General features: G+C 35.9%; 1 protein-coding gene across 13 annotated transcripts in view; it reads left to right on the forward strand.

The window, feature by feature from the left end:
* The window catches only part of PPARA (peroxisome proliferator activated receptor alpha), a 42520-nt gene that overhangs the window by 1148 nt on the left and 14983 nt on the right, over nucleotides 1-26389 (forward strand). For 2 of the 13 annotated variants that reach the window (XM_071733323.1, XM_071733322.1), the window contains exons 3-7: nucleotides 2177-2302; nucleotides 21032-21135; nucleotides 21510-21754; nucleotides 24202-24362; nucleotides 25687-25825. In XM_071733323.1, coding sequence (XP_071589424.1) covers nucleotides 21547-21754; nucleotides 24202-24362; nucleotides 25687-25825 — 508 coding nt within the window. In that variant the 5' untranslated portion in view covers nucleotides 2177-2302; nucleotides 21032-21135; nucleotides 21510-21546. Of the gene's footprint in view, nucleotides 1-2176; nucleotides 2303-12818; nucleotides 12871-13268; nucleotides 13410-21031; nucleotides 21136-21509; nucleotides 21755-24201; nucleotides 24363-25686; nucleotides 25830-26389 lie in introns of those variants that run through there. The other 11 variants (XM_071733320.1, XM_071733318.1, XM_071733319.1 and 8 more) reach the window with 8 other exon arrangements.

Below are 26389 nucleotides of genomic sequence, written 5' to 3' on the forward strand. Positions count from 1 at the left end.
CTTGGAAGTTACTTTCATTGGCTTGGCTCCGTCAGACAGGTTGGGCTTTTACCAGTCAGTTGTTCGAAGGAGAGTCCTGTATCCTTGGGATGAGGAGTGGGTCAGTGGGAGCTCCCCCTGTGTTCGCTTTTGTGGTTTGATGAGAAAAACATGCTCTTGGTTGTTCCTACGGGGCTGTCCACTTTCTTTCTGAAAAGCAGATGAGATAACGTTCAAAAGGTATTGCCTTATATTTGTATTAAGAGTAGCACAGCCTCACTGACACAAGTCCCTGTTCTAAGCTCTCTGGTGGAAGGAGAATGATTACAGGATTCGTCAGGCAGGATTATCTGGAATAATGATGTTTGGCACTTTGGTGGCATTGGATGTTTTAGTAGTACTGCACAAATAAAGATGTTGCGTAAGTTTTGTTGGGAAGGAAAGTTTTAATCAAACTGTACGTGTAGAACATGCACAGACTTTCTTACTGGAATCTAACACTTATCACTGGGTTGAAATTTGCATAGTCTTTGGAGGTAGCAAAACTGATAAGCTCTGAAAAGTGTTCCCTTTAAAAATTCCTAATCACTGACTTAATATTGAGGCTACCTGGCCTCATGCTGTAACTAACAGCCGCTGTGTTTCATGTGATGTGGTCACAAGTCTACTCAAAGCTAAACCAATGTCATAACCTTGGTTACTTGGCATGAGCTATCAAGCAGCAATTGGCTCTTAGTTAACTTCTAGTAGCAACTTTTTGGATTTTAAGTAGCACAATGTAAGGTTTCAGAAAGATGAGCCTGTGTGCAGCCTTTGTTAGAGGCAGGACTGCATAGCCAGCAAGCTCCCTATCTCTTCCCATGTTTGGAAGGAACACTTGGCATAGTCAAAAAAAAGGTTCTTATCAATCTGCTGATGCCTTATATTGACTGTCATCCTCTACAATCAAGTGATGAAGGGAGTTTTGGCTACAAACCCGTTTGTCCTGAAAGCCTTGTGGGTTGCTCACTTGCTTTTCAGTAGTTCCTTAATGTCTTAATTTTCTATTCATACCACCCAATATTGCAGTATTTTAAAAGTGTATTGTGAATTTTAGAGCATGGGGAAAGGGTTGCATTTCAGTTGTGATTTTGTATCATTACACTTCTAATATTTTATATACTGAGTGTTATAAAAATATTAGAGAAGATAATGTCCTGCAGGAAGATAAGATACATGGCCTAGGATATTCATCTTGTGCTACAAAATAGACTGTAGTGCTTGCTGCTGACCCAAAGTAGTCAAGGAGGGCAATGTAAGTTTTCTAAGTATAGTTTTTTAGAAGGAGCTATTACTTAAAAATTTCAAACAGCACTTTCTTTCTCTTGACTTTGCTTTAGCCTGCCTGATGAGATTTGAGTTCTGTGTTCTGTTCCTTTTGCTTATGTGATATTTGTTTCAGGGGAATAAAAAAAGAGAACACAATACTTGTATTGGAAAAAATTTTGAATTTACCTTTATTATAAGTATAAACATATTTTCTTCCAGTATTTTGGAATGGCAAGTTTTTAAATTTTATCTGACTACTTCTGCAAAATTTTCCTGATTCTTTAGTTTGTTTTTAATGGAGGTGACAGGGAAGTCAATCAAACCATTATTTATTTTTTTAGCCATGTATGCTTTTTTGTGTGGTAGGTTTTTTTAATGAGCCTTATAAAATATATAAAAATAAAATCTCTACATTTGGGGTGCAAAGGCCAATTGCAAAGACATCTTTTGAGATATGTGTGTGTGAGAGCACCTAGGAAACCATACTACTCTGTTTCTCCACAAAAAGACTTGGATGTTTGTAAGACTACTCTTTATGACTAAAAATATTTTACTTTATAGCAGATAATGAAGTTTCACCATAGTGGTCTTAGTTAAGTTTTTCACAATTTTCTTAGTATGAAAAAGAAAAGATCAGAATGGTACTGCCATATACCAGTCAGACCCTAGTTAGCTAGATTTCAGTGTAGTCCTGCTTTAGAACTAGGTGTTGTATTAAAAGCCTCAGTTGTTTAAAAAATTATTTTAGTCCAAGTGAAATGACAGTTTGCATTTTTTTCCCCAAAGAATCATAAAGAAATATAAAAGGTGTTATTGCATGATATCAATATAAAATTAGAATAGGAAGCTTTGGGAAATTTTGTTGACTCTTTTTAAACATTTTTTTAAGAAAGAATTCAACAGCTTTTTATTAATGAAGAGCCACTTGTTATCATCAATGTGCACATGAAATGGAAAGGGAACAGATTCGGGAAAACAACTTCCGTTTCAACCTTGCAAGATGCTGCATGAAGTGGTGAGTACATATGTGGCCTGGGAGCTACCTTGGCATTGGTTTTGAACAACTAGAGAAGAAAAAACATTGAAATTACAGTTTCTGTAAAGAGTGATTAATACATAGTCATCTGACAAGGAAAGAAATCTGAGCAAGTAGTGCAACCAAATAGTTGATAAGTGGAAAATGGTAGCACAGTCAGGAGAACAGAGTAAGAAAAGCTTCCTTATGCTCCTGTGTCTGTTGCTGGATTAACTTCAATGTGAAAGTTGTATAAAGCCCTTATTGAGTAGAATTCTGAATTCTTAATATCTTAAAAGTAGAATTGTCAGCATTTCACATAACCAAGTCTATAAAATCAAATATTGAATGACTTTTTAATGAAGTAGAATGCTGAATGTTCATTGAATGAAAAAGTACATATCCAGTAAGATTATGCTCTAAATCATCACTATCCTCAACATAAAATTAAAATCTCTCAGTCTTAAAGAGGGTGATATTTGGCATGTTTTAAAAATATTAAATTGATAGGTGTAGATTGTTCTGTGGCCAGATTGCATGTGGCGATGGGATGTTGCCAAATCTGATTCCACTTCCTCATACCAGTTCTCATAGTTTCTGCTTATGAAACAATATTTATTTTTAAGTTTATTGAATGTGTCTTTTCAGTATCTAGGAAGTATAATTTCTGTGCCTAGGAGAGGGCTTCTTGTACACATCATAGAAATTCTAAAATTATTACCATATGTAACAATTATTATCATACAAATTCTAAAATACAGTTTGTTGGTATTCTAATCCTGATTTAGGCTTAAGTTGTTATGTGACTGGTTTGTGTGGCTGTTTTCTTGGTTTGAAAATGCTGTAAGCATAAGCTGTAGAAACTTTTTTACTTTGCTGATTGAAAGATGAGAACTACCCAACAAGCATGGTTTGTTCTCTGGTACTATGTTCATATCAATTTGTTGTCTTAAGTTCTACTTGTCTCATTACTGTGGAAACGCTGACAGTATGAGATAAATTTCCAAGCAATTGGCAAATTACCTTTTTTTCTAGAAATGCTGGTATACTATAATGTTTTTTTTTTTTTGGTTGTTTTTTTATTTTAATTATAAACTAAGAGATTGTTGACTTAATCTTTCCAAGTAGTATAAGAAACTTGTTTGTAGGTGTGGCTGCCTTGAGGAACTCATAGTAGTAAGCAGCTACTGAAGCTGTAAGATTCCTTGACATTTGATTCCCAGGTAGCTAAAACACATATGAAAGTGTGTTGGTCCAGTATTTTTGTATTTCATATTTTCATATCTCATTAATCCACTTTGAGTTTGTTGGTAAGTATGTACAAGGAAATGAGAGCTGCTGTTTGGTGTGAATATTAACTAGTGGTTGAGTAATTTCCAACTCATCTATGACTGTATGAAATTCTGGAGTTGAGACCATTTTTTTTTTTTTTTGGTGAATAATTTAGAATTTGATGTGCTTTGCATATAAAAATAATACCACAGTGAGTCCTGATGCTACTTAGATGTAACAAAAAATGGATAATTTCATATGATTGGAGGCTGAGCTTACTGGCTTCTTGAATGGTGTTCAGATGGGAAGAACTTTTGTATTTTTGAAAGTGAAGCCTTGCATTACTGGTGACATTTTCTAGCCTCCTGTTAGTGTTACTGCTTCAGCAAGAATGTTAAGTATATGGCATTGGAGTCATAGTGCAGGTTCATAACAAAAAACAAAACAAAACAAAAAAACCCAAAACCTTCAGGCATTTTTATTCAATATGAAAATATTCCTTAGGGTAGTGAAAAATATGACGCAGAAGCATTGGATTTGTCCTGGAGGAAGAGGGAGAAGGTGGGTGTGTGTCAGGAGGCTGTGTGGAGATTCCTGGCTTTATTAGCAGGCAGTGCTTGAAGGAATTCTGCACAATAGGGATGATGAATGCTCTGTTCCAACAGCTGATGAATTCACCCAATCTGATGTTCAACTTGAACTGTTCTTTAACCTCTGGAATTAATTATTTTATTTATTTGTTTGTTTGTTTATTCATTCTTATTCACCTTGGGACACAAGGCTGCTGTGTGCAGTTTAAGCAAGCCAGTGTGATTAGAAGGAAATCTGGTAGCAGCTTTAAAGTATATGTAGCTAAGAGACAAGCAGCACAGGATACTGCTTGTGAAAAAAGCTGCAGCTGTACATTTTGTATGCTGTGCTTCCATACAGACTGAATTGCACATAAATAGGCCTTTTTTTTCAAAAAGCTGTCAAATATTTAACTTACATGTATGTTTTGGGCACTTGATTTTTACCATACTTAGCTGCCATAATTCTAACTGAATTTCTAAGGATTCTCAGGATTATAAATGCTGTAATAAATCCTGTGGAAAAGTAATAGTGATCATCCTTTAATAATATAGAACTGTTTGCTGTTCTGCATTTGTTGTACCCTTAACTGTGCCTGCGCATTTGCCTGGGAGAGCGCCAAGTTGCTATGGGCCAAAATGGTGTCAGAGAGGATGCTAACAGCATGGCTGGAGCCTGTTCTTTGTCCCTGTTTTATTTACTATTATAGATGTGGCCAGAGAGGTCAGACAAGTGCAGGAGCCAGCACAGCCAGGATGGAGCTGGAAATGAAGAAGGAGAGAGGGAAAGTGCAGGGCTTACAGTGTTAGGGAGCTATTCTGCTACTTAAGCTGACTTGTCTAACTATACCTTTAAAGTAACTTTTATTTTGCAACCAACAACTTCATTTTGGCTCTGCTGAGGGCTGTGAGGGCTGTGTCCTTGTAATTGCTTTTTTAAAGTCTGAGTCAGTCAGCTATAAAACGCCATACAAAGTGAATTAAAACTGGTATGTGTAAGTACATGTGATTTTTTAAACAGGTTTTCTTAGCTTTTTCAGTGATATCTTATTTTTCTTACACCTTTCTGTAATTTAAGTGCTCTCTCAGTTAAACAGAGTAGGGAGAAGTGGGGTGGCAGGCAGGCAGGCAGCAAGGGTGATACTATTGCCAATTTGGGACTGTTAAACTGGGAAGTAGACACCCTTTGTGCCATACTAATGATGAGCAGAGAGCTTAGATATCAGGACAATAATTGGTTATATTTTGATTGTGCAGGAGTGTGAGGCTTGTGATCTCTCTACCATAACAAGTGAACTGAATTAGAGCTGTGAAGTCATGTGTCCTAAGTGTATCCTCTATCTGACATGTCACTAGCTTGGAAGTACAAGTACTTGATGTCCGTTTGCCAAAAAAAGTAGATTCATTGCATTCATACCTGTTGCCAAGACTCCTGTCAGCAATGCTAATTCAGTGTAGAGCTTTGTTCTTGGGTGATACATTTGTCACAAAGAAAAACTTTTTAAGGTTGGAATTTCCAAAGGACCCAAAGAAAACTGGGGGCCTTTTTCTTAACAACAAACCAAACCAACAAAAAAAAAAAAAAAAAAAAAAAAAAAAAAAAACAAAAAAAAAAAACCAACCCAAAAAACCCAAGCCAAAACGAATGACAACAACAAAAAGTGAAAGAAGTTCTTTCACATTCCACTCTGGGTACTCTGAGTTTTGGCATGCTGTTAAATCAAAGTGCATTTATTTTTAGCAGTTTTCTTTATTTATTTAAATGTAATAGCTAAGGAACAAGAGCCTGTAAAAATAGTTTGAAGGAATGAGTGAAATTTAGCACACTGAAGAATATGCAAAATGCACGGCCCCAGATGCTTTTTATAAGAAGATAAGAGGTTTTGTCTACTGTTAGATAACTATGAAAGCTAGCCCATTGGGAGTACTCAATTAATTTTCATAAAGACACTTGCAAGCAGAAGGGGTCTGAATCTGTAAGATCTTGTCTGATGGTCATTTTCTTTTGATAGGATATAGATTGTTCTGTTAAGCTGAATTTAGATTATCAAATATGTCTTATTATTATGCCTGGGCAAGGGAGTAAACTTTATCAGTGAAATAAACCCACTGAAAATACACAGTAGTGGTGTTCTCTGCTAAAGAAGGCGAATTCAGGCTTCTTGAATCTTTTCCAGAAACAGATGTAAACTCCACTGAAGCTTTTCAAATAGTGAATAATCATGGTCTGTTATGTTTGGTGATGAATCATGCGAGGGGGTGCAGATGGTGAGGAGAGTGCAGCTGTGCAGAGACTACAGGGCGGAGATAGAGGACCCGAGGGGATGAAGGAGGTGATTTGAGGATGGGTTAACATGGTTTGTGAAAGAGCAGGATAAGACAGCTGAAAGAGTATTGCAACTGAGTGTGCCAGTGTTAAGTTGAAACTGAAACCTGAGATTCCGGGCTGGGGAGAGTGCTAGAGACTGAAAAGGAGGTATACATGAAGCAGGAAGATTATTTGTTTTGTTTTGTTTTGATCTTTGAAGCAAAATTTGCAGCACCAGCTGCTGAAGCAACCGGGTTTTCCTCCCAAGCCAAAGCAAGACTGAGCTTAGATGTGGAAGTTTAAGCTGTAAATGAAAAGAGAAAACTGAAAGGCTTCACATTCTTATTAAAGGAATGCTGGTCATTAGTACAAGAGCTATTGTAGTAACAGATGCAGATGCAAAAATAAGGGGTTTTAATTTTCGTTGTTTTGAGCAAGACCTGTGCAATGAGATCAGAGTGGCAAAATTTGGGAGTTTGCCAGGTGAAGAAGTTGTGTCTGAACTGGTTTTCTAAAAAAGAGGGAATTGCAAGGCCTAGTTTGTGGTTGAAGGGCAGGTAAGACTTGAGGGAAGGTTTTTTGCCACCTTAAACAAATATGCAAAAAAAACTAAACCATCTTTCAACTTTAAGATTATTTTGGTTTTTTTCCTTCTCTGTGTCTTTTTATCTAAAAAGTCTTGTTGCAAAAGAATAGCTTTTTATTCAGGAAGAATGTTGCCATCAGGATAGCATTTTTTGCCCACAGGTGAGAAGTCTCAGCCAAAATGAATATTCATCCATTTCAAGGAGAGCCAATTACTTCGTTTTTCAATTTAAGTATGAGATTAGGAGTCAAAGTAAGAGGCCCTGGAAAATTGCAGAATACTCCAAAAACTGATACAGCTTCAGGCAGTCATTGTACTGTTTGTTCTACAAACCCTAGAAAATATAAACCAAATAGGTATAATGAACTCAGAAACAAAACCAAACCAAACAACCCAAAAAAACAACCAACTAAGAAAACCAAGCAAATTAAAAAAAAAAAAAAAAAAAAAAAAAAAAAAAAAAAAAAAAAAGAGGTGGCAAAAGTCAAGATTTATAATGGAAAGGAATCATGCTCTGAAACTGCTATAATGAAACCTGTTTGCAGTATTGGTTTCTCATCTCTTCTGGTCTAGTTGCCCCAGACAGTCAGCTGCATGCAGTACAGTCTGCTCTCCTTTCTCCCACCAAGAAACTTTGAACCTGCAAATCCCGGAAAATATGGTGGAGTAGTGGCTGCAAAGGCATTAAAGTTGTGTAAATTTATGAAAGCTGGTAACTGGAAAGAAAGGAAAACACATTATTGACCCTGCTGAGGAAATGAGGCAATATGAATTCAACAATTATCTGTTCTGTTTGACCTGTCAATTGCCAATCAGTATGGGAGCATCAGCCAGCCAGTTGCAACACGTAGCTCTGAACCAGCTGCAGCATGTTTGCTGTTTGCACAGTCAGTAGTTCAGGGACATTGTGTGGGGAGGGGGAACTGTAAGTGTAGTGAGAAGGGGAAAGGGTAGGGAGACGTGGTAGAACAATGTGGGCTGACAATGGTATGAAAAATGTATGTCTGTGGAAGCAAATCAATAGAAGTTAAAGGTTTTTATTGCTTCGCCCCAAAGTTGCTCTTTTCCCAGTATTTTAATGCTAGTACTAGTAAAACCTGGTATGGATTCTGTCTTTCAAATTTGTGTACTGCCACGTCTTAATACTCTCAAGCTTTTATCACATAGCTTATGCTCAGAAAATTGTACACAACTTCAAAAAAATCATTACCAGTCAAGAAATTCAAAACTGCTCGGTGTCCATAAAATATTACTTTATGTGGCAAAGTAAATCATAATAATGATAATAATAATAATGATTATTAGTAAAATCATTATTATTATTTCCCAAATTAGTTTGTATTCTGCTGAAGTATTTCTTTCACAGGAGTGTTTCTTTGCTCTTCTGTCACAGAGTTAGCAAAGCTGAAATCACATGGCAATAATATGCTCACAGAATAAAAAAGAAGTTCATTGTTTCTTATCCTTCGTTTTACTATAAATTTAAACCTAAGGCAGCTGTTTTTATTTATAACACAGCAAGGATTTTAAGTTCTAAGGACTATGTTACTGCCAGTCCTGCCAATAACGAATTACTGACAATATACAACAATTGCTATCACACATAAATGTCTGTGGAGGAAAAAAATAAAGGGATTCTTATATCCTAGTTTACAAGAACAGATTTAAGGTATCCATGCATATACATAGAACCCTTAGGCTTGTAAAATATATTGTCTGAGTTTTAGAAAGTGCATCAAAGTCTTTACTTGACTCTATTGGTGGCAGTTGGATTTTATTTATTTTTATATATGGTATGCCTGAAATTTCACATTTATTAGCAGTAATTACTAGACAGCTTTGCTTGTAAAAGTTATGACATCTTTCTGGATAGAACAGTCAATGTATGTTGTGGGGGGGGGTTGTTGGGTTGGGGTTTTTTTGGTGTTGGTTTTGTTTTGTTTTATGTAAGCATGTGAGCAAGTAAAACATCTGAGTTAGAGGTTTATGTGATAGCATAGTCAACATGTTCAGTGGAAAATGGCCAAAAAATTTGCCTGGCACTGCCTCTGTATGTATTGGATTATAATTTTAATTGTCAATTTTGCTTGCACAGATGTTTTTCATTTGTTACCCTCTTAAGTCTATTTTTACCATATGTATTGAGGATGTATTCTGCAGGGGACTTAGTAAGGAGCTTATATTTTATTTACTTCAAAAATTGATTACATTGGAGATAATCATTTAGTCACCACACTCAAATGCAATTTGCTTTTGCCTTTTACTCTCAGATATCTTTATCCTTCAACAAATAGGGTCTCTGTAGAATATCAGGGTATGGTTAGAAAATTGTTCAGAAGCCACACTTAGCATAATGTGAGATGCTGTGATCACTCGTGTAAGGAAACAATTGCAACATTCCAAGTCAGTCTTGAGGATCTAGTTTCCAGTGAGCAGCATGTTAGGACAGATGTGTAGGCTGTTTGTAAATGCTGTACACAACAGAATCAACTGTAGCTTTACCATTTAAACCTCTTTTTACATATTACTTTTAGAAAAAAAAGATCATGGTTTGGGATATCTAATATGGGCATGCTGTTCATAAGACATACATTTTGTGGGATGTTTGGTTTTGTTTTTTTTTTTTTTAAATTCAATTAGTTCTTGGCATACTTTGCAACCAGACTTAGCCTCGATCTGAGCACTGATTTCTGAAGTCAGTATTCCTAACTGTTAGCCAATTTAAAATCTTAGCTGATGTAATTAGCTTATCAAACATTTGTACAGTATGGCAAAACTCAGGGAAAAAAAGCAAGATGACTTTTAAACAAATAAAGGAGTAAGGAGTTTTTGGGCACATGGGAAAAGTAAGAGAGCGTTGAGTTCATTAATGTGGTAATAAAAATACAGCAAATATGTCAGATGACACATTTGTGTGAACGTGACCTTGAATCTTGGATCAAATAGCAAATACATAAATGTCATGTTTGTCCGAATGTGACCTTGCTTTGGTTCAAATATCATTCATAAATCAAATCCTACCTTTTGATGAACATGTAAAGAAGCAGCTCTTAAATGATGCATCATACCTTTGTTTCTCAGTAGTTGTGGTCTTCTCAGAGAAGTGTTCAGCTAAGAGACAGAGCATCTGTGAGTTAAACACCAAATTCTTATAGTTTCAAAGCCTACAAGATTTTTTTATGAACTATTTAGAATCTGTAAAAGTTGGAATTGCAAATTGCTATGGGTGCTATGATTAACATGTAATAATTTGAATCTTGCTGATGTGTGGAATATAACAATGACTTGAAGAGATACTGACATAGAAACACATGGTATAAAGAACAAAACCTGGAGTTTGTTTGGAGAGAGGCAAATAAAAGGGGAGAATGTGTTGCAAGCATAAATGTATACCTAACAATCAAGTAGGGGGTTTATTAGAAACCCTTATGAGCTGAAAGCAGGACTTGTGGAACTGTATTTGAACTTGAAAGAGAGCACATATCAGGGAGCTGAATGCTGTGTAACAAAGTGTTTACTGAGATGTTGCCATTGTTCAGTTTCTTGCAGAAAAAAATATCCTAGTGTTCTCTTGGTTCTCTTGTTAGTAAAATATACTTGCTTCACTGCCTCAGAAATAGTAGATATTATTAACTCCAGTCTGAATATTTGTTTTACGTGCAGTAGTACCTAATGTAATAAATTGAATAAACCTCCCTCATACTGTTGTCCAGGTTGTTGTGGTTTTTTAAAATATCATGTTAATAAGATATTCTTACCCTATAGATTAAACTTGTAGTCAATTCTCAACCATACGTCAGAGCTCATTATTTACTATACAAATGCAAACAAAAAAAGGGGTAAATAGAGAAAGAAAAATAATTACAAATTACTTCTTTTTTAAGGATTTCTAAGCATCTTGACAGTAAAAGCTGAAGCAAAACTAAAGGCTAACACTAAGTTTTACATTTAAATATTTGACAGTTTTTGCTTGGTCTAAAGCCAGGAATCATCTTGACATCAGAGTGGACTATAAAAAAACAACAAAAAAAAAACAAAACACAAAATCCAGAACCTCAAAAAGCCCACCCCAACCAAACAGAAAAAAATGCAAAAAGAAAAGACACTGCCCCAAACACTTATTGAAAAAAACCCAAAAAGACTCAAAAAACAAACACGAAGAAAAAACACAAAACCCCACAAGAAACCAAAAACCCAACCAACCAACAAAAACAAACAAAAAAACCCAATCCCCAACAACAAAAAAACAGTAAAGTGAAAGAGAAAACATTATAGGTTACCAGTAGCCCTCGTATATTAATACATAGTTAACTGTTAACTAATACTACTATTGACTGATACTGAAGTCCTGACTAGCCAACTCTTGAAAGAGTCTAAAGAATTCAGCAGACATAGATTGAAAAGAGAGATTTGAAAGCCCTACTTTGGCATATAGTTACTTCTGACTTCAACTTCATTTCAGCTTTCACAAGAGAGAAATGCAGGTCTTCCTTTTCCCAATTACAGAAACCACCAAATTACCACTTTTGGATGTGAAAACTCACAAGTAGAGGAGGGAAAATACCAACCAACCAAACAAAAAAATCCCAGCATCATATTAGTATTCTGTGCAGACTTGAGTCTTTTTGAGTTTGTTGTGAGTTTAAGCAACAACCCAATCTGCACTCTTTACAGAAGTGAGCTAGGAAAAATAGATTTTCCTTAACCAGCAGGTGCAAATTTCATTAATCTCACATTTGATGCAACTGATGTCTGTTCATGTGGAAAAAAAAAACCAAGAGTGGCTTCAGATAGGTGTAACCTTGAGATGGTAGAGCTGTAAGTCTTGACTCTGGAGCTGGGTGGTGAAGATTGCAAAACCTTCATGTCCCATTGCTGAGTCAAATCTGACTCCTGTTGTTAAGAGGGTTAACAGTGGTTAATTTAAAGACAGGCTTCAGATGTCATTGCACCCATAATCTGGAACTGTGGCATTTCTATTCATCTTAAGTTGAGTTCCCTCTGCCAGAGTCAGTATAATACAGGGGATCAAATACAATGAAATGTATTTTCTAATGTAAAGTCATTGTAAAAGTCATGTAAGTAAATGCAAAGTGTTCTCAAATGAGTTCCTACTTAGGAAGTTCCTTGTTAGTGCTTGAGGGGCTGAATTAAAAATTTCCCATTACAAAGCTATTTGACGCTAGTATGATGTTTTATTCTTTACAAGCACCTGAAGTGTTTCTTTGAGCTAGATACTGCTCTCACCTTGAGTTTCCAACACCAGAATTACTATTTTATTCTATTATTTATGTGAGCATGTTGTTTCAACTCAGAGTAAATGCCTGTATGTCCAATTTACTGAATTTCTCTGAGAGTTTTACTGCTGAAAGGACTGTGAGTAACTGGGCTGCGCATGATTGCCCCAGCCTGTGTGACAGTTCCATGGCTCTGTGAAAAGATGATATTGCTTAATCTAACAGAGATGCTGTCTGCTCTATAGGGCAGTTTTCAGCTCTCATCAGAGACTTAAGAGGCAGGGCTGCTTTACTTCAGGCAATGGAAGTGCCTGGTTCAAAGGTCCAGCCTGTTGATAAAATCATCGGATTCTTCAGAGAGGATTCAGGGCTGCACATCCACATGCATTTGTTGGCATTGCAACACATGTATCCCTCACCCCAGCTGCTTATTTCTGGTCCCTCCAGTGAGCCAGCACAAATATTTGTAAGGCTTATGCAGTGAACTGGATCAGGGAAGCAATGTGATCAAGAAGTACCGCTGTTTCGTTTGTAATCGTGGCCTCAAAGAGGTCATGGCTCTGGAAAGTCCATTGAGTTTCACTCATCCCAAACATGTAAGTGAGGTACCTGGCATTTGGTGAGATGAAGACCCCTCTATGTCCATTTGCTGAAAATTCAGTTCTGCTTTGTAATTTTTTTCTCCATTCTCCAGTAATTGCATCTGCTGTGTGAAAGTGAGAGGGTATGATATTTGGGGTAAATATTTCAATTACTTCCTGAATAGTTTTGTTGTGGTCCTGTTATTGGTTACTTTTTAAATACTAATCTTGACAAAACAATTTCTAGAACTATTCAAAGTATAATGAATGTGTCAAACAGTTGAAAGAAAACATGGCAATAGTGAATATGTAATTATGAAGCAGCTGAACAGTTTTAAAGCAGAAATGCTGCTCTTAAAAGAGAGATGAGTAGCCCTGTTCAGAGACATTTATCTTTCTCTAATATATTCTAGGCAATGAGACTCCACTTCAGAGAGTCAGGACCCATGAAGTAGCTTCTACCCTGTGCCACTAAATCTTGGAAAGGAGCTACAGAGAGATGCCAACAGGGATTGAAGCTGGCTCAGTAACTGCAAAGTAGCTGAATAGTGACTGTTAGTGATTATGTCATTGTTCTCTGTATTTTTACAGTCTGTGCTTTTCCCCCTTCCTTGGCTGATTGGTTGCTTTTTTTTCTTTTTCTGTCTGCTTCTGTGTAGGGTCTGCCTGAATTTTTGTAGCTGAGCAGTGTTAAGCAATTATTTCAATAGGTATTTTGGGCTTTTTGGTCTTTGCAAGTTGTGATATTGGTGCAAATGTTCAATTTTTAAATGTGTATTTGTATATGCTGGAATTACAAGCAATTCAAAGTTCTCTTTCATAGGGAGATATGGCAGCATTTTGTCCAGCAATCCAAGATGACTTTCTATGTCTTGCCTTTAACTGAATGTTTTTGTAATCATACAGATTGAGGTTTTATATTTTTGCTTGGGAGAGATTTAATGTTAAACAGATGTTCCTAGAGACTCAAATTTCTATTAATGCAGCTCCTGCACTTGAATATGTATGTAAGGAATCTTTCATGTTTAGTATGGCTACCTCCTCTTTGAAAAACCTTGCTTGTTTTCTCTACAGAATTTGTATCCTGATAATGTTTTACTGTTCAGCATCTTCTTGCCACATGGCGGGTGTTGCTTATGTTAGTTTCTCCTTTCATATGTTCTTACTTTTAAAAATATTTTGTAACAGGAAAAGTGTGAATTTGTAACACTGGTTGTAAATTACATTTTATAATTTTCTCAGGTAATTCCCTTATTTTTTCAAAGTAAAAATAACTCAATAACAGAATAGTGACATCCTAAGAACTGAGATTCTTGTTAAACCAGTAGGAACCAGATGTCATGTACATTGCATGATACAAGAGCTCAACATCATTGTACCTTTCTACATCTGTTCTACGTTGGCCACAAAATAAACTTAATTTAAAAATCTCAACATTTTGCCTAAATAAGCCCTGTCACCCTTTGCTTTGCTTTGTGGTGGGCTAGCAGGGGCTGGTGCTGCAACACAGAAGAACCAGATTTCTTCTGAGAGAGGAGATCTCTAGTTGAAGAATAGTTCTGCCTGGTGTAATGTGCAAAGTCAGTCACTCATGTGGTGCTGCTCACACCTGACCTGCCATTAATCAGCACTGCTCTTGCGTGCACCTCCTCACTGCTTGACAGCACATTAATTCATCTGTTTTAGTCCTGTCTTTAGAAGTACTTGCTTGTGGTGTTGGCTAATTACTTCTATGGCAAAGTTGATAAAAATTGTTGATTTTCTGTGAGAAATCTTGCCTTTCCACTCTCTTTTTGGATGTCTTTTAAAATCCAACGGGACAGAAAATTCTGAGACCAAAGAAGTGTGCTGCTGCCTGGCTCAGTAAGTTCTGCTTGGGTTTGACTGAGTAGTGCAAAAGGAAAAACCTCAGGCTCTCAAAAACCTCGAAAAAACCTCAGACTGCTTTTGCCACTTTCATTCTCAATCAGCAAAATATTTGCAGCATTTAAAAGCTTTATCAACTTTTCCCACGTGAAGTTAAAAGTGCGTTATCTCTGCACCTTCTAATGCAATTAGGGAAGGATATTCAGGGGAGTGAATTAAAACTCATCATGATCCTCTCTTTCTGAAACCAGTAGATTTGCCTGTGTGGCCTGTGTTCTTCCTTCAAGAAACTCTTCAGTGTTCCTCCAGTTCCTCAAGGACTTACGGATCGTAGGAAGAGAATTGTCTTTTCTCCCTTTTCTTAAGGAAATAATGTTCTTCCTTTGTGATCAACCAACAAATTAAGTTTTTTTCCTGCTACAGACTAATACAGACCAGGTTGTCTTAAGAGCTGTGTAGGTCCATTTCTATTTAATGCACTGCCCGATGTGAAGAGAGTGATATGGGGGAAAAAAACCCATTGTGCAGTATATATGTACATTCTACCATCATGCATTAAAATAAGGTAGCATAATAAAGCTTGCATAGTTTATTAGGTAACTTTTAAGAACTTAAATTTGCAATTTCATTATTATTTTTCAAAATTAAGATATGTAAATTTTGATTTGTTTTAATGGTAATGTTGATTCTTAGTTGAGTATGATTAAAGGAAAAAATATGAAATTTTTGTATTTTGGGTTTTTTTTAAGGGAGGGGATAGAATTGACAGTGTTGGTGAAGAGATGACTCATGAAAATTTTTCATCCTCTCATGCAAAGTAAATTCTTTGTCTTAGATTCCTAATACTTTGTAAAATATAAAATAGTACTAGTATGCAGGGTTACAAAGTATTATCACAGGATAGAGAGGAAAACATGCATCTTTGCCCAGATAGGAGACTTGACTTCATATTTGAGGTGCTAAATTTTATTTTAAGCTACTTTTATTTTCAGTAGGGTTGTTTTATGTATTGAGTCAGAATATTGGAAATACTGTGTAACTTACATATCTCAGGCTCTTCCTGTTCACCTCATTTTTCTAAAAGTATCATCTGCTACAGGGACTAGTTTTATAAGTGCTATGCTCAGCCACAACATTCTCAAAGTGACCCAGAGGTAATGATTGTTTCAACTTTAACCTTGAAATTTGCAAGCGAGCCCTTTACACGATCAATTTGTTTATGCAGTAAACCCAGACTTTGTTACTGCTTCTCAGAGACCTTTGCATCTCTGAGGCCATTTTCCTTACAGGGTTTATACCTAGTATGTCTAACATCAAGTATTAAATGTGGAAGGGCCAGGGTTTTGGCCTTTCACCATCCTTCTCCAAAAATGAAGGAAATAACCAATTGATGCATGAGAAGGTGTTTTTCTTTGGTATTCTGACTGCTGTTTCCTTAAGATCTGCTTCAAGTTTATAGGTAAATTACTCATTGGGTATTTGAAGTGTAGTGGTGGGAAAGGAGGACTTCTGTAAACAGACATATCTCAGATCTAACAGGCTGTGAGAGAACACCAGTAAAACCTGTTTGTCCTTAAACCTATAATCTCATTAAAAGATGTTCTTATTTTTTTACGTCATACTCTCTTGTTTTCAGTTTACTTTCTGTGTGTTTGTATGTGGGTGTAGGAAAGGGAGTATGGAGGCTAAAATTTTATATGGGAAACTGAGAAGATCCTCTGCCAATGTCTTTCTGGCACAGAACTTTTCTGAAGTCTTAAGAGTAAGAAGAAATACTGACTCATACAGACACTTGAGTGGGGTCATCGTGCTGCAGCTACCACATCTACTGTTGCAATATGTATAGCTTTTTTTGTAAAGCAAAATACTCTCTGTGAATACTATTGAAATTAACTTAATACTCATTCACCCCCTTTTTTTTTTTTCAGAGAAACAAGGATTAATACATACTAAGTGAAACCTCCCAAATGAAAGCAAATGCATGTGTAAACATGCACAATGTATAGAGAAGACAGATGGCAAATGGTTTATTGCAAGAAAACTAGACATTTTCTGTCAATATTTTCTGTGCTTATGAGAAAAAAAAAGTTATAACTTTTTCAGTAGTGAAAATGTTATATTTTGACAGTCTTTGGAAAGGGTTATGTAGTGGCAGTGCTTGCTAAGGTAGCTGGTTAATCTTTGACAAGAGCCATAATGATTAAACTGTGGTAATTTACTAGTAGTGGTTGAAAGTACAAAAGGGTATGTAATTCAATACTTAAAACAATAAGCCCTTCATTTATGTTTCACTAGCTGTTAGGTTGTTCTTACAGAAGTTCAGCTAAGAAGTCTGCTGAATATTAAATATTTACTGTAAATGTGGAAAAGCATGGTGCAATTTGGGCAACACCAGGTGCAGAGTCCAGCTATCAATCCTTCCCTTTGCTTTTCTGTCAGATAATGCCTGTTTTGTTTCAAGATAGATTTCACTTAATCTTTTCAAAATATTGGGCTGGATGAAGAAGTCATAACTTGGAGAGCTGTGATTCAGTAGGGAGCTTGAAGCAGCGTTGGATACAGAAGGCTGGTGCCTCCTGGAACCTCCCCAGCTAGCCCGGGGTAGTGTGCTCTTGCTACGTATCTGCAGAGGAATATAATGTTTCTGTGCTGTGAACAACTGTTTTAGCCTGGGAGAACATCATGAAGAGCACACTGGAGGAGCAGTGCTGATCATATGCTCTGCCATTCCTTTCTTCCTCTCTTGCTGATGGCTCTGAAGGGAGACAAATTTGGTAGTCCACTTTGGACTGTGGGAGCACAGTTGTTACTATTCTCAGCTATCGCTACAAAAACAACTTAGGTCAAGGTTTCTTTACTCTTTTCCCTCTCCACAAAACAGCCATGTCACAGGGACAGCAGTGTAACCCCCTTTTCACAAATGAAATACATAAAAGTCATCTGTGATTTCTCAACTGGACTATATTATCTTCCAGTTATATCAGGTGCATAATGTAATGGTTTGGAAGCTGTCAGATAACAGCACCCAGCAGTTAGTTCCAGGTCTTGCTGAGCTGGTTCATGCTGCCTCAACAGAGAAACTATACAAAGATACTCAAGACTGAAAGTAATAGTAGAGAATAACTGGCGATGTTAATCAGAAATGTTTGCAGTTGTATCTTTTTCCTACTTTGTGAAAGTAATGTTTTAAAAATGCACTCTGCCTCTGCAAAATTGCTCTGCATCTTGAGTCTTCTTGTGACTGGAAGTGTGGCTTCAGATGTTTTACTGACAAAATCTTTGTCAGATAATCTAGAATCATTTCTGCCATTTTCCTTTGGGGTGAGACCACACATTCCTAAAGCATTAGGCTGATTATTTTATTTTTAAGTACTCTTTTATTTAGAATCTTCATTCATAAAATTTCTGATTTTTTTTTTTTTCAGAAATGATGGTTGTAGATGTTACAAAATTTTTTTCCTATTTTCTGTCTTCTGTGAGGCTTATGAATGTCAAATGTAGGTATTTCTTAATATTTTGTCAGGCTACAAGCCAGTAGAATTTATAAGAGAAATGAAGGTGGTTCTTGGAGACAGGACAACTGCTGAGTTTCAAAAGGAAGTTACAAGAGAAAGTTACTTTACTAAATCATTTCAGGTTACAGAAATTCTGTAGGGACTGTAACTGATAGCAATTACACTTAAGTCTTCTCTGTGAAAGAAGTTATTTTCTTTCAGTTTCAAATATAATGTTCTGTTCCACTGTAAAATAATCAGTCATGATTAGGCACAATCAGCATGAGCATGAATGCTCTTAAAATAGAAGCTGCAGCAGTCTTTCAACTGCTCCCTCAGAAAGAAGTTGAGATGTGCCTGAAAACTCTAGTATTGCTAATAAATATTCTATTACAGTGATGACAATCTGGCACAATGTTCTAATGACTATTTAATGTATCAAAATGGAAAACTGAATTTGGCTGTTGTTCTTAAATACAGCCAAGCTGTGCATAGTGATAGAACAGCAATGTGACATGTCCAAGTAGCATCAACAGTAACATATCTGTTGTCCTTAACTGGTTAGAAATCATGGATAAATTCCCATTCTCACTTGCTACATATGTAGGGCATATTTTCCTTTTCTAGTTAAAACTATCCAGTTTCAAAGAAATTTGGCAAATAGATCTTTACCAAGGGTACCTGTAGTGTGACATGGCAAGTAATAGTGCAGCACCTGGATTTTTTTCCTGTCCAAGGGAGACTGTAAACCTATTCTGTTTGGTTTATAAAATCAGATATTTAGAGACCTGATTCTTATAATTTGTGATTCTTTCAGTCTTTGGCCTTCAGAACTGTCTGTTATATTTGGCTTAGTTTTAATAATCAAAATAGAATTAGTCTTCTGAAAACGTTATCATCTCAGTTATGCTGGACAGATCCTGAAATCTTCAGTGTTCCCTGATATAAAGTTCTCCATTTCAGTGTGTCAACTGAGTAAAATCAGTAGAAGCTCTTGATTTTGCTATGTGTTTGTGTCTGCTACTCTTTTAGTTCTGTCCTTCCAGGTATGTGGTAAGCTATTGGACTGAGGAGAAAAATCTGTGTCTTTGCTCTGCGGTGGTATTTGGTTGGAAAAAATGTGCTAAGAGCTAAATACTGAAACAGTACTCTTTTGATTAATTGCAGGAAAGATAATCTATCCAGGCACTGTTAAGTGAACTGGTTTTTTTAGCCTCAACATAGTTTCTTTCAAAAACAGGTACAGTGGTACACAGCTGGAAGGAATTGCCCAAGAATATATAGAGCATATTGTTTTGTTCTAATCATTAGAGTTTTGTTGTTTATATGATTACATTGCCATTTCAATCTCTCCTTGTACCTGAGAGGTTAGAATTTTTATGTCTATTCATTTGGCTTAAAAATTAATTAGGAGTACATAGGATGTATAACTATGGCCATTTGGTATCAGAATTAAAAATCTGTGTACTCTGAAAATCATAAGAAAATTTTTCCAAGTCTAATCCATATACTTTAAATAACATTGATTAACTGGAACAGTGCATACTGTGGAGTAGAAAGCCATAAGTAAAACAGGTAGTTTTAAAAATTTTTTCACTTACAGTCATGTAGTGAACCCATTGGCAAGCACTATAGGAGTTATATATATGCACCATTGTTTTTCCATGAAATAGCAGAAAGGAATAGCAATGTGCACTAAGTGCAACTGAAAAAGAAATTATTTTAAGACTGTGTGCATTTGGAGGTTATTACAAACATAACTATTAGTCTTCTTTAGAGTAGGTCATGTTGCCCTCAGCTATATCTGTGTATTACCTTGAAAAGTTAAGCAAACATAACTGAAGTCAGTTTTTTGCCATCAACCCAAGTGTTAAAGGAAAAGGGTTGATTGAAGCTAGATATCTTCAAAACATTTTGAGGGTTTTTTTTGTGTAACTGAATAAAAGTGATGTCTGTCTTTAGTCATTAGTATGTAAAGCAGTAGTTGGCACTTTGTCTTACTTTCAACTGTTAACCTTTCTGTCACTTACATAGCTAAAAAATGCATGTTTTTATTTTTCCAAAAATACATTCCTGATTCTCATAGGATGAATCTATTGCAGATTACCAAAGAAAATCACTGATTTCTTAATAGAAAATGCTTTGTGTCATAGGAATCGCATTAGCTGGTATTAGAAACTTTAACATCAAGGAAGTTGGTGTTGGGTTTGTTTTGTTTGGTTTGTTTTTTTTCTTACAACATAGCACCTTTATTGTAAAATCAGCATTTTTGTATCCCTAAATAGCCAGCGGTTGGGAGTTTCAGGCACGACAATGAAGTGCAGTGAGCATGTGTCCAGCACAAAGGGCCAGGCTGAGCAGTAACCACAGTAAGAGCCAGAGCTTCCCCAGCTGCCCCTGCACATTCATTTCATGGACAAGTCTGCAGCAGTGGGGGTTTCTGCACAAGTCATAGGTTCCCAGTGTAAAAGATGAGTTTCTTTTGAAAGAAGTAGATTTATGCAGCAGGAGTAACATGCTGCTGTACATTTGCTAGCTCCTTACCTGACAAGTCAGTAGAAGAAAAATGAAAATTTGTGAAATTTTCTTGGGAATCCGTGTTGGTACTGGAAGTTGGTGATGGTGATGGCTGGTTTTGAAGGCAACTTAAAAAATTTTAATTCACTATGGGAAATAAAACTAACTATAGGAATTACAGTTATATTGGATTGTACATGCTGGAGCAGTCTTGCTGAAGGTGTTCTTTGACCAGAGCTGGTCAGAAGGCTGTAGTCTGTCCCATTTCTACAAAGATTTTAGTGTTTTGTTCTCTGCAGTGTCATAAGACCTATCAAACAAATGTAAAAGAGATGAGAAGTCTCTTTGATACCAAATCAGCTGATTTGATACCAAATCAGCATATCTAAACCTGTTAGATAAGGTGAGAAAAGACTGCTCAAACATAATATGAGTGCATATTGATATTTTTTATTTCGCCATAGATTTTGGTGGGAAGTGCGTAACGCCTGCTATAGAAACACAGTGGGTAACTTGTGTCAGCAAAGAATAAAGCAATCTGCAGACTGATCTTGTCATAACTTTAACTCATATTGAAGTATACTGTTTTTTTTTTTCTCTGTCCTGTTAATGATTCTTGTTGAATGTAGCTTCTGTAGCAACAGAATGTTGTATACTATTTCACCACTGGGTAGGAATTCGTGCATTCAGTGTGCTGTAACTGATTCAAATATTTTTAAAGCTAAATATTCTAATATGTAAGTAAAAGTTAATTATTTTAAATTATTCTTTCATCAGTGTAAAGACGTTTAAGTGACTGCTCTACTTGATCAAAATGGTGGACACTGAAGACCAGCTCTATCCCCTTACTCCCTTGGAGGAGGATGATATAGGCAGCCCTTTATCTGGAGAGTTCCTACAAGATATGGACAGCATTCAAGACCTCTCTCAGTCTCTAGGTGATGATAGCTCTGGGGCTTTAAGTCTAACAGAGTTCCAGTCACTGGGAAATGGTCCAGGGTCTGATGGATCAGTTATAACAGGTAAGACAGTTTTGGTCTACCATAAAACTTCTTTTTATAAACACATAGTAATAGAAATTAAAAAGCCTTTTTTTAATGCTGTAAGTATTGTTTACGACTTAAATGACATGAGAAATATATATAGCATGGTCTCAAAGGATAAAGTTAATTTATGTCACTGACATTTTACTGTAAAATAAAGTTGCTGTTTTAAATTTCATTAATATCAACACTTCTTAAAAAATAACTTTTAAAAATCACTATTTCTAGCAAAGAAGTTACTGTGTATTATAGTCATATAGTAAGTGACAATATTGCATTAAAGAAATTCCAATTGTTTTCAAGTTTCTGTAGATCACATATGTATGAAAACTATTGTGGAATGTTTGCCAAAAATTTATTATCTAACTTGTAAAACCTCACCTAGACTTCAGTATGTTTTAGCCTACTGATGTTATTTGGACATAATGTTTTTTCCCCTTTCTCAAGAGCAGTATTGTAAAGCAAATAGCTTCTATCCTGGTTAGAGTAGCAGTCTCAGAGTGCTAATGCATTACATGGCCTTAAGTCAAAAGATCTTTGAGAAGCCTTGTTTGAAGAAACAAAACGAGACAATATGTCAGTGAAATATTCCTTTTAATGGTTTTACAAATCTTTTAGCAGTTAGAGCCATTTTAAACAATTTATGATAAACTTACTAGCTGGTTTACCCTATGTTTTACTTGGGGGTATTCTTACCTTAAATTGATTCCTAGGCTCTGACCACTATTTTACCTTAGCAAAACTGCACTAATACATCTGAGGTGTGCCTTTGGGCTCAAGTGGTTGAAACAAATAATGTTTTGAAGGGAGAAGGGAGACCTGCCTCTTGGCACTTTCTCCCAAAGCCATGTTTGTAGAAATAGGCTTTGAGTCCCATCTGGTTGCAAACCTTCATGTTAGAGGGATGCCTTCTGAAGGAAAAGTTATTATGTGCTGGGTTTTTAACATCTGAGTCCATCTGAGAAGTTTTTTTCAGTATTTATTTGTGTGTATGTGTGTACAAGTCTTAGAATAATTTAGTGCAGCTTCTACTGTCACCAAATTCAAGCATTAGATGTTCACTGCAAAACATTATATTTTTGCTGTATATAAAAATATACACTTTTATATTAAAATACAAACTTTTAAGGCTCAAATTCTACAAGGCAAGTAAAAGGAAACAAGAATCACGCTTTAAAAAGTCCTGGGTTTTAGGCTGTTCTTGAGGACTTTGATGCCTGTGGGCTTGTCAGTGCTGGCAATGCAGACTCTGAGTTCTGTGCCAAGTTTTTTTCCAACATAATACTTGCTGACCTACATTCATGAGTGTTTCTTAATCTTTCTTTTAAAATAACACACCCATTAATTTGCTAAAATCTTGTGGTTTGAGTTGCAAGATGGAAGATAAATGAAATTCTGGCCTCAGAAAATATTTTCCTCAAATAAGGTGGAAATAATAATTGAAATAATTAAGGCTAGAATGTGTTAGTTTTATAATGTTCATCTAGTAGTAAAATGTCTAGAGAGTTTATTGCACAGAAATTTAGAAATGCTTTTCTCATTCTAATCAAAAGATAAAATATCTGAGCAATGTTTCTGTTACTGGATTGTCATAGAAGCAGACAATGAGTAAGCATGAGCTAGGAAAACATCTCTTATCACACCACAGCCATAGATCTGATGCTGAGCACCATAGCACAAGAGATGAAGATGTAATGGCAAAATGGGCTGTTAGTAACCTTCCTGGAAAGAGCAAGTGACAAGTTGAATGGATACTGTGATACAAACTTGAAATCATGAAGGGTTCTATTTCATTGTGATGGTTCTTCTGTTGGTTGGGGTTTTTTTCTGTTTATATTTTGCAGTATCTCTCTTGAGCAGTAGGTGAACGTTGAATACTGTTTTTCAGTTTCAGGTTTGTTGTATATGAAGATGGTATGTGTGCACTTTTATGGTTAAGAAAATTTCCTTGATTTAAAATATATATTAATTCATTACTTTTTATTTATTTTAAGCTGTGGGATTAAAAAAAAATGATGTTAACATCAGATTGAGATACATTTGTAAAAATCAGAGTATAAAATGGAACGTCAGAAAATCCAAAAAAGCTTGGTTTTCTCTTATTTTGTGTGGTGCATATTTATTGAATCGTCAAGAACCATTGTCACCCTTCTAGTTCTTGTTATCAAGGTTACTTTGATAAAGCTTCTTGTTTGTTGACATTGTATGTCTCAACAAAATTAGCAGGGTACACCCTGTACGCTGTCTGTGTTTACACTGTGAATGTAAATATTAATTATTTTTCAAACATGGCCAAATTATTAGTTCACTTAATTACTATTAACTCATTATTATTTTTAGAATAGCTCATTTTGGTGTGGTTTTAGTATAGAAATTGTATCAATCATGATAGTATAGTATTTATTAAGTCTTCCTTTTTCTTTTAGACACCCTTTCACCAGCATCCAGTCCTTCATCCATTAATTTTGCCACAGCTCCAGGTAGCATAGATGAATCACCCAGTGGAGCATTAAACATTGAATGTAGAATTTGTGGGGATAAAGCCTCAGGCTACCATTACGGAGTACATGCTTGTGAAGGTTGTAAGGTACCGTTGTAATTTTCTTTTTAAGAACCTAAACCATGTTGCTTCATTTACAGGGTTACATGAAGATAAAACATTTGATACATAAATGGTTAATTAATATAATTCTAGCCATTACAATTATTTAAATAATAAACATATCTGTGATCTTTTTTCTGAAATAAACCATTACTCAATACCAGACCTTCATCAAGCAGGGGCAATTCACGATGATAATTTTAATGCTGCTTTTCTGGATATAGCAAGTTAAACACTAAACCAAACTTAAAACACTAAACTGTGACTAAAAGTCAAAGCCTACGTGCTCCACTAGTGTTTTATTTGTGTTGGGAGTATGGCTGTGGGAAGCATGTGAGTTTGCTACATTTTCATTATGACAGTAACAAAATCCTGACTTTCTCATCTCCACCCCATTCTGCCTTAATCGCTTAGTATTGTACCTCTTGTAGTATTGGGCCACTGCATGGCTGTGAGGCAAATGAATGTTATCATTGACACATAATTTTTGGGATGATATGGCCCAGGAATTATAATATTATTTTCTTTTTCCTTCTAATGCTTTAGTTTTCTATTTTTTTCTAAATTATAATGCAAGGTGAAAGATATAATTGTATATGTGTAAGTTTCTTCTCTCATGGATTATGTCAGAAGACAATAACTCAAATAGAAATGTTAAGGAAAAATGCTAGAGTTGAATGCTAGAATAGAATGCTCTGTTAGAGGTGGGAAGTTCACAGTCAGATGTGTCCCACAATCTAAATGACATGATTTTATGTAATGTGAAGCAAATTGTTGCCATGTCTATAAAAATTTTGCGAAGCCGATGACTTTGCAGCATGAGACTATCATGGGAAGACATTATGGTAAGATCTGTTGAGTTACAGGTTTCTCTGTGCTGCTCATTTTTGTGCCTTTGCCTTTTTCTAATATACTGTGCTGTATTGTCATACCCCTCACACTTGTTGGATGAAAAGCAGATGTTTTAAATCTGCATGTTTGTGTGACTTACACATATGCAAGATGCAGGTTGTTTCTGACAAAGGGTGCTGGAAGAATGCAAACAAAAGCAGTGTGTGACTGTCTTGCTTAATCCTGAAGAGCAAATCTAGTCCTGGTAGTCTCCCACAAAAAGGAGGGAGCAGTGCTCAGCCCTGTTTTGTGTTTTCCATTCTATGGCTGCCTTCATAGACAGCACTTCACTGATTATACTTTGCATATTGTTTTGTTAGTGACAGCAGTAAACAAAACAAAAAAATTGCCTCTATGATTGAAGTATCATAGTCAGCATTCCTTAACATTCCATATTGTTTTCTCAAACTTTTTCTAGGGTTTTTTTAGAAGAACAATTCGATTAAAACTCATCTATGATAAATGTGATCGGAACTGCAAAATTCAGAAAAAAAATCGTAATAAGTGCCAATACTGTCGTTTTCAAAAGTGCCTTTCAGTCGGAATGTCACATAATGGTAGGTAAGAGTGCCCTTAATAATTTGCTTGTTCCTGCCCTGGAAGCAGGCACTTGGATAGCTTTTTTAATTACACATGTGAGTTGAACCTCAGATTTTTACATTATCAATGCCAAATGTACTCTTATGAGCTTTACACAATTGTGCTGGATCTCTGTTTGTCCGTATGAATGTTCTTTTAGTTCATTTCTTCACACAGAAAATTGGCACCATTAGTCCCATTGATACATATTTCAACACTGGAAGAATTCTGATCAAGAGCATTGTAAAGGAGTAGGAGAACAACTGGCTCATTGTGGGGGATAATGGCGTAGGATAGAAATATGTAGGAAACCAGAGTTCATTATTTTTCAGGTTACAGTGCAACAGCCCTTGGGCAGATGGTTCAGGGAGCAGGGTGGGAGGATGGGTGAAGATGTGTACTGACTGTGGAACAGGAGTCTGGTAAATTGCTTGTTAAATGGAATGGTAAAAATTCAGAGTATTTCGATAATTGAGTTTTAAAATTACATTATTATGTACGTTGTTATGAGATAAAACTGGTAAGCTGGTGGCTTACAGGCT

This window comes from Heliangelus exortis, chromosome 1 (assembly GCF_036169615.1).
Source record: "Heliangelus exortis chromosome 1, bHelExo1.hap1, whole genome shotgun sequence".
Taxonomy (NCBI): domain Eukaryota; kingdom Metazoa; phylum Chordata; class Aves; order Apodiformes; family Trochilidae; genus Heliangelus; species Heliangelus exortis.